The 11,944-nt window shown below is 36.9% G+C and overlaps 1 protein-coding gene across 1 annotated transcript in view; it reads right to left on the bottom strand.

Annotated features, from left to right (window-relative positions):
• Nucleotides 1–4,210: 4,210 nt before the first annotated feature.
• Nucleotides 4,211–11,944, bottom strand: part of PLCXD3 (phosphatidylinositol specific phospholipase C X domain containing 3) — a 200,252-nt gene continuing 192,518 nt past the window's right edge. The window contains exon 3 of the mRNA XM_003810978.5: nucleotides 4,211–10,899. Within this exon, the coding sequence (XP_003811026.1) occupies nucleotides 10,746–10,899 (154 nt within the window). The 3' untranslated portion in view covers nucleotides 4,211–10,745. The remainder of the gene's footprint in view (nucleotides 10,900–11,944) is intronic.

The raw sequence follows: 11,944 nt of genomic DNA, 5'->3' as shown, positions 1-11,944 counted from the left end.
TATAATTAGAGATCTGGTCATTTATTCATCTGCAAAGCAAATCTCATGAACCTTTGAGACTATGAAGCAGGTTTTTTGAAGCTGGACTCCATAGCCTACCTACTGACAGTGGGATGCCTATGACAGTAGCATCAATATCATTGGGAGCTTGTTAGAAAGGCATAATCTGGGACCAGTCTCTGACATGCTGAATCAGAATCTGATCTTTTATGAAGATCACTATGTAATTGTTTGCACAATAAAGTTTGAGAAGTGCTGCTCTGGACAGTCCTAGGAGTTTCCACAGAGCCTCTCAGGAAAGCTAGGGAAAGGGGACGCAAAGCCACTGGCCTTTCCCTATGACAGCCATCCTGTAATATATTGCTTTGTGATTTCATTTTTCTGTAAACACTCCTGTATAGTAAAAAAAAAAAAAAAAATGGAAAAACTGCTATTTTAAGCCACATTAAATACTTCATTGTAAATGAACTCATCATTTTGTGTGTGTGTGTGAGGGAGAGAATAAGTTTTGTTTGGGGTGGACAGGGGAAGGAAGAATTCTACTAAGGAAAAACTTGGAACCCAAACACAAAGCCCCCTACTCAATTTTATCGTTTGCCTGTCTGTGTGGAGATGGCTGCTAGCAGGAGCTGCTGGTTCTTTTAGACCACACACACGTGGGGTTCTAGAATGATTCTAAATAACAGAGCTGGGAGGGTGGGTCTCTCAGAGCTCTATTTTTATAAAAATTAAGAAATCAACTAGGATAATGTCTTGAGAGAATGAGAAGCCAGGAAGATAAATTTGACCAAGAAGAAAGCTCTGGTCCTCAAAGGGGAGTGGCAATTTTGAGAATAGTACAGTGGTTGTCACTGGAATTCATTTCTGTCTCCAGGCCATAGACGAGAGAGAGGGAGAGGGGGAGGGGGATAGGTAGTGGAAAAGAGGGAGGGGGAGAGAGAGAGAACCAGATCTAAAAATGATATGCCTGCAATCCCAGCACTTGGGAAAGGTGAGGCAGGAGGATCACTTGGGACCAGGAGTTCAAGACCAGCCTGGGCAACATAGTGAGACCCTGTCCCTAACAAAATTTTTTAGAAATTAGCTGGGAATGGTGGCGCATGCCTACAGTCCCAGCTACTAGGTTGGCTGAGGTGGGAGGATCACTTGAGCCCAGGAGCTTGAGGCTGCAGTAAGCCATGGTTGCACCACTGCACTGCACTGCACTCCAGCTTAAGGAACAGGTGGAGACTCTTGTCTCAAAAAAAAAAAAAAAAATGAAAAGAAAGAAAGAAACTTCCACTCCTCTGATCTTGGGTAATTATTAGAATGTAAGAGCCCTATATCTGAGCCCCTCTGTTAGAATGTAACATAAAGGGAGGAGAAGCATTTCCTCACCTAGCTTTAGTTGGCCATAGGCCAGTCACCCCTTTAGTCCCAGAAGACTCCACCTTTGTAGGATGCCCAGCTGTGGATAAGCAGTGCTAACTGGGCAGATCGCTGGGTCTGGCAGAGACCAGAGACTGCAGTGGGCATCAAGATGAGAAAGAAGCACAGGCAGTAGCCAGAAATAGTGGAGTTTAATATGAATCAAACAGGAAATAATGGCAAAAACGGAAATTATTTTTGCAACTACCTAGTATCTTCTGGGCACTCAGAAAAGCATGGGGTAAGAGGTAGTCTTCCAAAAGGGTATGTGAGCAGCGGTCTTCTGTGGGAGCAAGAATCTGTGGAATTTTAGTTAACAGTTTATGCAACCCCATATGTATCTATGAGTGAATAAAACATTTAATAGGGATTTTGGGAAAATTTAACAGGACATTTTGTTGAAGCTCAAAATGTAACCTCCTTCCCAACTCTTTTTCACTCTTTTTAGAATAGACAAGCCAAATTCCCATGGTTGAATATTCTTCAACAAGATTGAGAGTTGACTTTAGAGCCTAAGAGACAGGGTCTTTTACTCTTATAGAGAACACCATGCAGTGTATTTTCCCCTAAATTCTCCTGACTTTCTCAGTATTTCTCCAAGGAATACAACAGGTAGGGATACTGCCTTATGGTTTTTTGAGCCCTCATTACCACCTATCAATATTTAGCATGTATGTGACCCTTATCAAGCAACTGTCCACAGTTTGATTGGGTCACAATCAGCTGCACTTTGATTTCATTGTTTCCAAACATGTTTTAATACCTGCTACGCGCTAGGAATACAAGAATATTTTACCTTCAATGCTTAAATCAAAGGCTAATATTCTTATAGTCCTAAGAGAAAAGGATTATTGGTTCTAAATTAAAATGTTCTGCCTTATCCCCATACAATGTAGAAACCAGTCTACAGGCACATTTTTTTTTTTTCTAAAGTGAAAGAACACAATTTAATAACAACTGGGTAGTTGTGTTGAGGCAAAAGATTTTCTCTTGTTTCTCAGTAAAACCCCAGGAGGTCAAGCTTACATATTCCTGTGAAGAAGTAAGTGTGAATAGAGTATAAGGGTTCTGCCAAGAGGTGCTTCGGGAGCTACCAGCATTGGTGTTCTCAAACACCTTCCTCTCCCTGTCACTGTGGCACTAAGGCCCACTTGTTAGAGTTTAATGTGGTTCACCTTTGCCTCACAGATCCAGATGTTTCCAGGAATAGTTCTATCCACAGGACTGAAGAGTGAGTATGGTATCAATGCCCATCACATTTAGATTTACTTCTTGCTACTTAATTCCAGTGCAGCCATTATTATGGCTTATCGCTAAGAACATACATTGAACCACATGTCGAGAGCCAATGATGAAACCTCTTATTGTCCTACAGTATTTTTTTCCACCTGAAAAGAATTATCTCCTTCAATTCCAGATGATGTTTTTACCCCTTTGATGTAGGAAGCACCATTATTTTTACCTTATATGGAGGAGATACCTCTTTTATTTATGGGGTCAGCTTACCTGAGATGCAGAAGTCTACTAGTTAACATCTCAGTGGTGCTATCAGCCTCTCCTGTGGAGCAAAGGCAGTTTCTTCTGAAGTCTGGAGGTGAGGGGAGAAAGGAAAAGGGATAGAGCTCTGCTTTTTCTGTTTTAACGCTACAGATAGGAAGTGGCCACCAGCTTGCACACAGTGCCCTGTACGTAGTGGCAAAGTTTGTGTCAGGGAGAGAACAAGAGTCTACTCTTCATTGCCTGTGGTCATGACCAACCTATTTCCAATTATACTTATTTTAGAAGTTGTCCCTTTCTTCTCAGGCTTTCAGGAATAACTGTGCTCAGACCATTTTATTATCTGGGGATATTACTTTGAAAATGTCATTGAGAATGAATGCTTTGCTTGGAGACAAAATAGTGCCACTTGTTAGCTCAAGTGAGAGACTACCAAAGATGTACTTTGTCCATTTTCCTAGGAAACTTTTTAGAAATGTTTTATAGTGCTTAGCGGGGAAGCTGGCACAAAGTAGGCAAATGTTTGCTGAATGACAAAATAAATGAATAAGAGCTCTGATGAAGCTATAGCAATATTATGTTAGAGACACACAGATATAGTTATGTGGATTATTATTTGCAGACATACACTACTTCTTGAATGTAGCAATCATTACAGCTTTATAAATAGAAATCCTCTAGTTCATGAATCTTTGGGGGGATTTAGTAGAGTCTTTGGGGGGATTTATGTCCATGCTCAGCCCCAAAGATAATCTTGGACCATATTTATTTGCTTGACTACTTTTATAATAATATTACAATGCTTAAATTTTGTTTTAAGCTTGATTTAAACCCAGCAGGTAGGGTTTACTTGGTGAAATACAAAGGCAATTCCACTTCTGAAATAATGTCTCATGTATTAGGTACCATGCAGGCTCAATAAAAGTAGATAGATTTCCTTCACCCGAAGCTTTTAACAAAAAAAAAAAAAAAAAAAGAAAGAAAGAAAGAAAAGAAATTGTGTTTTATATTAATATGCTATGTTACTATAATACTGCTACATTGATATGGGCCTTCTTCATAATATCAGAAGTGAAGTGTATTGGACATCAGATACCTAACTTTTATATAATTGAAGGACTCACAGCATTGACTTTATTGGTAGATAGTATACATATATATTTTTATGGTGGAAATCCTAATATGATGATTCATATTGTTAAAAAAGAATTACATTTTTTGATGCTCTGAGTCATGCCCTATTTAAGAGATCCATTTTTGAGCTTATAATGAAGCACTGATAAATATTAAAATAAAAATAAAGATAATTGGTACCAGGACTTTATTAGGCATTTCACTGAATACAAATAAACTTTTTTTTTTTACATTAAGAACACAATCTTATTTTAAAAATTCACATTTTCTATACAGACTGTAGCCATGGATTTTCTTTACACCACATTTATTAAAGTATCAATAACCAGATCCTAAAAAGAGAAGGCACAGATCTGTCTCTCTCTGGTGAATTTCTGGTGTCTAATGAAGGAAATGTCACCAGCTCTGCAAATTCCCATCCTCCAGAAATGAAGCAAATCAACACAAATGTGTGTAAGCAGGAGTCATGAGATGGACATGTTATATTAAAGGATTTGGATTTTCCTCTGCCACTTATAGGAATTTCAGGAGAGGAGGTAGCTACTGAAAATGTTTCAAAATTCCATCTGCATTCAGTCTCTGTCAAGGATTCACTGTTGGAAACAGGACTACTTGAAAGCTAGAATTTAGGAATTCCAACATGGTTCTATTTTCTGCATTGTTTTAGAAACCAGCCTTTGATCTCACTGTTCTTATTTTAGGGCTTCTTGGGTTTTCAATTCCAAAAAAAAATAGTACTGGTCGTTATAATTTGCTTTGACGAGTCTCTCTGCCAGGTGATAGCTGCATGTCAGGGTCAGATTCTATCCCCTACTTGTGCCTGCCTCCCCTGTCCCCCAACAATGTTCTGAGAAGGTGTCACCAGGGCAGTGTCTATACCTCAGACTCTTTTATTCTTCCAGCAGTGAAGACAGTTCCTATGTCACCTTTCTACAATTCTGTAGATGACCAGTTTTAACCTGATAAAAATAATTTGTGGTAAGATGTGAATGGGGGAAATAATGAATTCGTTTGTTATCTCTCTGAAAGAAAAAAGAAATTGAATTTAAAAGAGGTCCTGGTACTGAGTTAGGCAGTGTTGCCACTTTTCAGGAGCATTTCTAATATGTTGGTGTGTTTTTGGTTGTCCCAGTTACTGGGAAATGCTATATAAGGGATTAATGGGGAAACTTGGACCTCACAACAGACTGGCAAAGGGAAGTGTTGAACATGGTGGCATTGATCCTATGAAGATATTTACTTGATTATCCCATCTGTATTTGAGTTCGTCCTTCAAAAAGCATTTGCAGGACCTAGAGCTGACCAATGTTTTCCTTCTTGAAGGACATTATGACTGCAGATATTCATAAGGTGTCTGAACACAAGGGTATGGAGGGAGGTAGATCTCCCCCCTTATAGATAGCCCAGCTGAAAAAGATAGAAAGGCAGTGTGGATAGAATTGTGAGATTTAGGAAAAAATATATAGGACATACCCAGTTACATTTGAATTTCAGATAAACTTTTTTTAAAGTGAAAGTATGTCTGATAAAATATATGAGAAATATGCTAAAGAAATATTGTTTATCTGAAATTTAAATTTCACTGGATATCCTGTATTTTACCTGGCAACTCTAAATATTGAAAAGGAATAACTAAGGATGAGAAAGAAAGGAAATAAGAAAGTTAATTAATATTCTGTAATCAGATCCCAAGCCCAAAGAAGGTCACAGAATTTTTGCTTCAAGCATGACCACATGTGTAGATCCTTGTCAGTCATGAGTTTTCTATTGCTAGACTAATTCTACACGTGGGGAAGACCAGAAAAGTGTGTGGGTTGCATGCTTGTTTTCTCGAGAAGAGAACCATGTTGGAACCACCTAGTATGGATGGGCCTTTAAAAGCTCTCCTAACACCAAGGCAGTTCATTTAACTTGAGAAGATTGAATTTTAGAAAGTAATGGTTTGGAGAAACAATTTTTCATGGAAAATTTATCATTAAAGAAAAATGGGTGCCATGTTGGGAAGGTCAACTTTAAAGGTGTACTGGTTCTATTGTTGATGAAAACAAATTAGTCTGTATGAAAATGAAGTTAATATATGAATTGATGTTTGATTATTACGAAAAGCAATGGGGTACCTCACAAGCTGGACAGTTTGCTTGTGGGAACTCAGATAGGTTGTAAAGCCCATTCCTCACAAAATTAAAAGACATCATTTTTAACAAAAACTTAATTTCGGTTTCAATTTTAAATCCAAATTGCAAAAACAACAAAAAAGTGTTAATAAATTAAGGCTGGTCACAATGTGCCCTTTTTCTTTAGGATAAGTTTGGTTTTTGATAAGATATTATATACTTACACACACATAACACATACAAGCACATACTTTTGACTCATACAAATATATGTTTAAAACTATTACCTACAAAATAGTATCACAATTGAAATAACAATTACACAATTTTCAACAGATTCAATTGACATGTTTTACAAATTCTACAGAACACTTTATCATTTCATTGGGAAAACAAACAATTTAGAGCATTATTTAAAACTGTATGTAACACAGGAGCCACCAATAAGTTATGGCAGATATAGCATTTACACCGTGGTGTCACTGAAATCTAGCTGAAAAGACTAAAGTGCTGTAAAATAAAATGCTCTTAAAAACCTTGTTTAGCATATCCTGAGGACACTGTGCATTATTTTCTATTAGCAATTCAAAGTGAGCACTCTGCCTACGGAACTCCTGTTTGGTTGAGTGACCAAAGATTAAAAGATTGTGTCGTTGGATCTGTAAAACTGTGAAACTAAAAAACTCATGGAAACATGCATTTCCTGAGACTTCCAACTTTCCAGTCTGGAATCCTAACAAGGAAGAACCTGAACAAATAACCCTGGCTAAAAACATGTCAGAACTTCAAAGAACTTAAAACAACTTTAAGTGAAGATGTGTGTATGTGTTTGTAATTTATATTCTAGTCCATTATGGATTCTCTAATTTGAAGTGAAATTGAGAATTTAGATAGACTGTTCATGCCAGGCATTTTCTATTTCTGATGGCCTCACTTTTCATTGGTTTTCTAGTTACTTTTCTCCTCTTAAATATTTAAATATTTGAATTATGTTTATATCTACTAATGTAGGAGATATTGATTTTAAGAGTTGAAACAGCAATAGAATCAGATTGATTAGAGTGCAGTTTCAACTTGAATAATAAGTATATGTGTGTGAAATGTGCATTCTGTGTGTGTGTGTAATGTGTGTATGTGCACATACAGGTGTATACATGGCAAACATTTTATACTCTAATACATTCACTGTTAGGTGGCACTCCATGAAAAGTAAGTTTTCCCAGTATGGCTGAAAGTCAATATTGAGGTCATCATATAGAATATCCTAAGGCTTTTAAAAGATGCCTCCTCATTCTCTGCATTTACATGATTGTGTGGTAAATAGGGAGACATAAATGATAATGGCAGAAGAAAAATTTGCTATATTAGTCCTTGAAAATTACAGACAGGAAAGCAAACTTAAAAATGATCTCTTTGCATATTTTCTCTCATTCCACCCACTCCTTTGATTTCCTGCTGTAGATTGGGTAAAAGTTAGATTGTATTTGTTTGGTTGTTTTGTTTTGTTTTGTTTTTTTGCCTCACAGGACTTGTGAAATAGTCTTAAGAAACAAGTAAAACAAAAAGTGCACCAAGGTGTATCTACCACCATCTTGGCGCCCATGTGTAGCCCTTGTGCTACAAGCTCTCTGAAAAGACAATGCCCAGCTGAGACAAATGTGCATAGGCTGAGGATAAGCTTCGATTGCATATCACCATTTTTTACTTTTGGAAGGCCCGCAGCCTGCTTCCCCAGTGTGCTCCAGGGCAGAACTAATGGATAGAAGACAGTCAAAGACACCTTCTCTCCATTCCCCTTTCCAAGGACTCCCTTTTAGTAAACTCCCCCTCTAGCTGGAGGACCCATGGTTCCCTTCTACCTCTTCCCTCCTTTATAAATTAAGGCAAGTCCATTTACTCTAAGTGCCTGCTACATAGGCACTGTATGTCCACATGGAAACCATAGCATTGGCTTGAAAGTGCCTTTTGTCTAACAAGGTTTCTGGGTGCATATCATTAGCAGCAGTACAAAGCTTTCCCTAGTTAAAAAACTGCACAATTATTCAAAAGCTTCATCATGTTTGTTTTTTTCCAGAACCCAGTTGACAAATAGGACAAAGTTAATTCTAAGCAAACACTATGAGAAAGTATCTAGGTTCAAGAAAATACAACATAGTTACCTCTATATTTTATTCATGATATGATGAAAAATCTGTTTTCCATTATATTTATAAAATTAAATTCGTGTGTCATTGCAAATATTCTTGGCTAAGATCCTCCTGAAGGATGAATGAATAGCCAGTTAGAAAGAAAGTCTGCCCAAAAACCAAATTTACGGGACATACATTTCAATAATCCTAATCATTTTAAAAGGATTCATATACATTTTCACATAAAGAGCAGGTGTAAAAGACAGAAAGATAATAAAACTACAAGGGAAGGGAAAATGGAAAGAAGAGAAGAAATATATTTTAAAAATAATTAAGTCCTACACTAGAATTCTTTTACAAAAATACTTTAATGTGATCATCTACTCTACTTTCAAAGGTTTTATTACTCTTTTTCACACAATATTAAGGGTTTCAGTCTTAAAATTAAATTATTTAATATTATCAATGTCTTCATTTGAAAAGAAGAATTGTATTGTGTCCATATCTGTGTGTGTTTCTGTATGTTTGAATTTGTATGCTATCACAGGAATGGGCATATGTTTGTATATTGTATATGGCAAGATGTATACACACAACCCAAATGTATACACACATTTTTGTGTGTACATGTATGCTATTTGGTATACCACAGGTACATACACACTCCTCATAAACATTCTCTTCAGTATAAACAATTTCTTTTCCTCCCTTTAATTGCTAATAAGTACTATTTTCTGATCATGAGTATTTATAATCTTGAAATCAACTCTTGATTATTTATGGTCTTGACATATATGGTTTTGAATTGAACTCCCTTATCTAAGTCTAAGAGATTAAGCCATATGTGCTACATTTAAGTTCATTAAAAGCTGAGGGCATGCTTTTATTTCTCTATGATCCTACTTTGCATGGACTGTATTATCCTAGGAAACTATTGGGGTGTGATTATTTCTAAACATGAAAATAAAATAATTCATAATTGTAAGAATTTCATCAAATTTTATAATTTTATAAACACCTCACAATATTCCTGTGAAGTACATAGGCAAGGATTATTGTGCTCTAAGTTTTTTTTTTTTTATTTTTTAGAGTTGTCAAATATCACAACGACACGAAGGAGGAAGTAATGCTCAAGCTGTGTCATTGTTCTTCCCTGTAGACCCGGACTATTAAACGTTAGGTTGCAGAAACTTTGTGTGAAACTTTTGCCTCTGCCTTAATCTCATCCCTCGGATAGGATGAAACTCAGAAGTGAGGAGTCAGAGCCAATTTTAAACAAGTCCATTCAGACCTCATAAATTTCAAGTTTCCTAAAGATATTTCAGAGATCCCTGTGATTTCATGGACATAATTTCAAACACATTGCTCTAACTGCTTCTACCAGCCTTCCTCTTTCTTTCCTTCAAGTCAAAAACTTGCAGTTTCTTGAAAAATCTTCCTTAAAATCTGGAATTTAGAATTAAATATTTGAAAATCCCAAATTGGCAGGAAAGCTTGCAGTCTTTTTCTTCTTCCTTCCTCTCTTCCTCCCTCCCTCCCTCTCTTCCTTCCTTCCTTCCTTCCTTCCTTCCTTCCTTCCTTCTGTCTTTTTCTTTCATCAAGAGCATCATTAAGAGGGCTTTTTAAAGAGTTCTTTTCAGAGTTTTCAATTTTAACACACTTGTACCTTACCATTTACTGGGTACTTGCAGGGCAATATTATTTAAGAGATTGCCAAATTAAAATGCCATACATCTCTTTCACCCCTCAACCATTTTTCCCTCTGAAGTTGGCATTCACAGCTCTCCAAAAACCTTTTTCTCCTATATTTATAGCTGCCTTAAATAGAAATACTGTGAAACACTATTATTTTCATATAACAAAAATCACTGATTATGACCTTCAATATTACTGATGCATGGAAACTGATTTGATGCAGATTTTCTATGACCAAAAGTTAGCTATGATTGCCCAACTGCGGATGACTATAGAGCATTATAACAAGTCCCACAAAACAAGTAAGTTTTAAGACAACAATGTAATACATAAAATGTTGGGCATTCAATTGTTTTGATTCCCATACAGCATCTGATTAAAAAGAGCGAGCAAGAGAGGGAGCAGAAAGGTTACAGGGTATAGACAGCGTAGGAGTCATAGGCTGGAAATAGAGAACCTAATCAAGTAAACACTCATGAATTCTATGTTACAAAGACTAATTTTGAAAAACAAAGTTACTGGTCTTTTTTTTTTTTATTCCTAACACTAGAAGTAGATTTTGCTCATCAAATGGGAAATGAAATATTTATAGTAATGAAGAGTATGATTGTAATCACTGAAGAAACAGTTTTTCCCCTTTTCCCACCCACTACCAGCCCTATTCCCTTCAGAGACTCAGTGGAATAGGAAGATCAGAGTGTTTACAGATAATATGCCCTAATACAATGAGCTTTCTCCATCTTATTCATGGAAACTCCAAGTAGTGCTATCAAGTGTTGGCTTCTCCTTCATCAAAGACATAGTTGAGCTTTATGACAGTGCTGATAAAGTCACCAAGTTCTACAAAATCGGCAGTGACAATATTGATGCCACTCTCTCCTGGCTTCTGCGTGCGGACCCACTGCATCATGGCAGGAAGAGCTCTGAGAAAGGAAACAAAAAGAAAAGTCACAGAAGGCAAGATACTATTTTTCAAGCTCTACAATTCTCAGTCTTCCCTTTAGTTTCTAGCTTATTAAAATAAATGTTTCACGTATAGGTACAGGAAGGAGAAAAGGCCAAATGGACTCTGGGGATTTCTTGACCTTTGAAGAAACTCTGCAGGAGAAATATTCACTATATTGATCCGTATTGGAGTTCTCATCTCGGCAGATCCCAGATACTGTGATAGTTTATAATGATGCTTCCCTACTAAGAAAACAACATTTTTGCATTTGTATTCTGATTTAACATGGTGTCATCACAAACCCTGCAAAACTACGGATTGGGGAGGTCAGAGATGAATACATGCACTTAGCAAACATTTATTATGAACCCACTATTATGAGGAAATGTGCTAAGAAATTGTAAATAGACATAATAGTAAAATCCCCTGCCTTCAGAAAGTACACAGTTTGGTGGTGGGTAGGCAGACAAGGAAGAAATTGTAGCACAATATAATCAGGGCTCATTCCTTCAAACACATTTACTGGGCACCTATTAAGTTCCAGTCATCAGTGTAGGCACCTGGAGGATTCAAGTGAACAAAACAGATAAAAATATCTTTCCCTGTGGAGCTTACATTCTCATAAGGAGAAACAGACAATAAACAATAGTCATAAAAATGTGTAGTTTGATAGGAGGGAATAAGTGCTATAAAAATGGAGCAAAGAAAAGAAGATTAGGAATCTGCAGGTAGGGAGGAGAGATGCAGATTGCATTTTAAAATAGGGTGGCTTAATAGGCCTCAGTGATAAAGGGACATTTGTGCAAAGGTTTGAAGGAGACAAGGGAGTTAGTCATGTGGCTATCTAGGGAAAGCATCCCAGCTATTGCCATGGCACTAATGGGGTAGCATGCTTAAGCTTAGAGAAAAGAAGAGAGTAGTAAAAAAAATGAGGATACTGAGGAAAAGGGGGCAGATTCTGTAGGGCACATTAGGCCATTATAAAAGTTTTGATGTTCACTCTGAGTAAAATAGGGGGCCTT

The sequence above is a fragment of the Pan paniscus genome, chromosome 4 (genome assembly GCF_029289425.2).
Source record: "Pan paniscus chromosome 4, NHGRI_mPanPan1-v2.0_pri, whole genome shotgun sequence".
Taxonomy (NCBI): Eukaryota; Metazoa; Chordata; class Mammalia; order Primates; family Hominidae; genus Pan; species Pan paniscus.
Note: the sequence above shows the minus strand (reverse complement) of the source record. Positions and strands in the feature narration are given on the sequence as shown.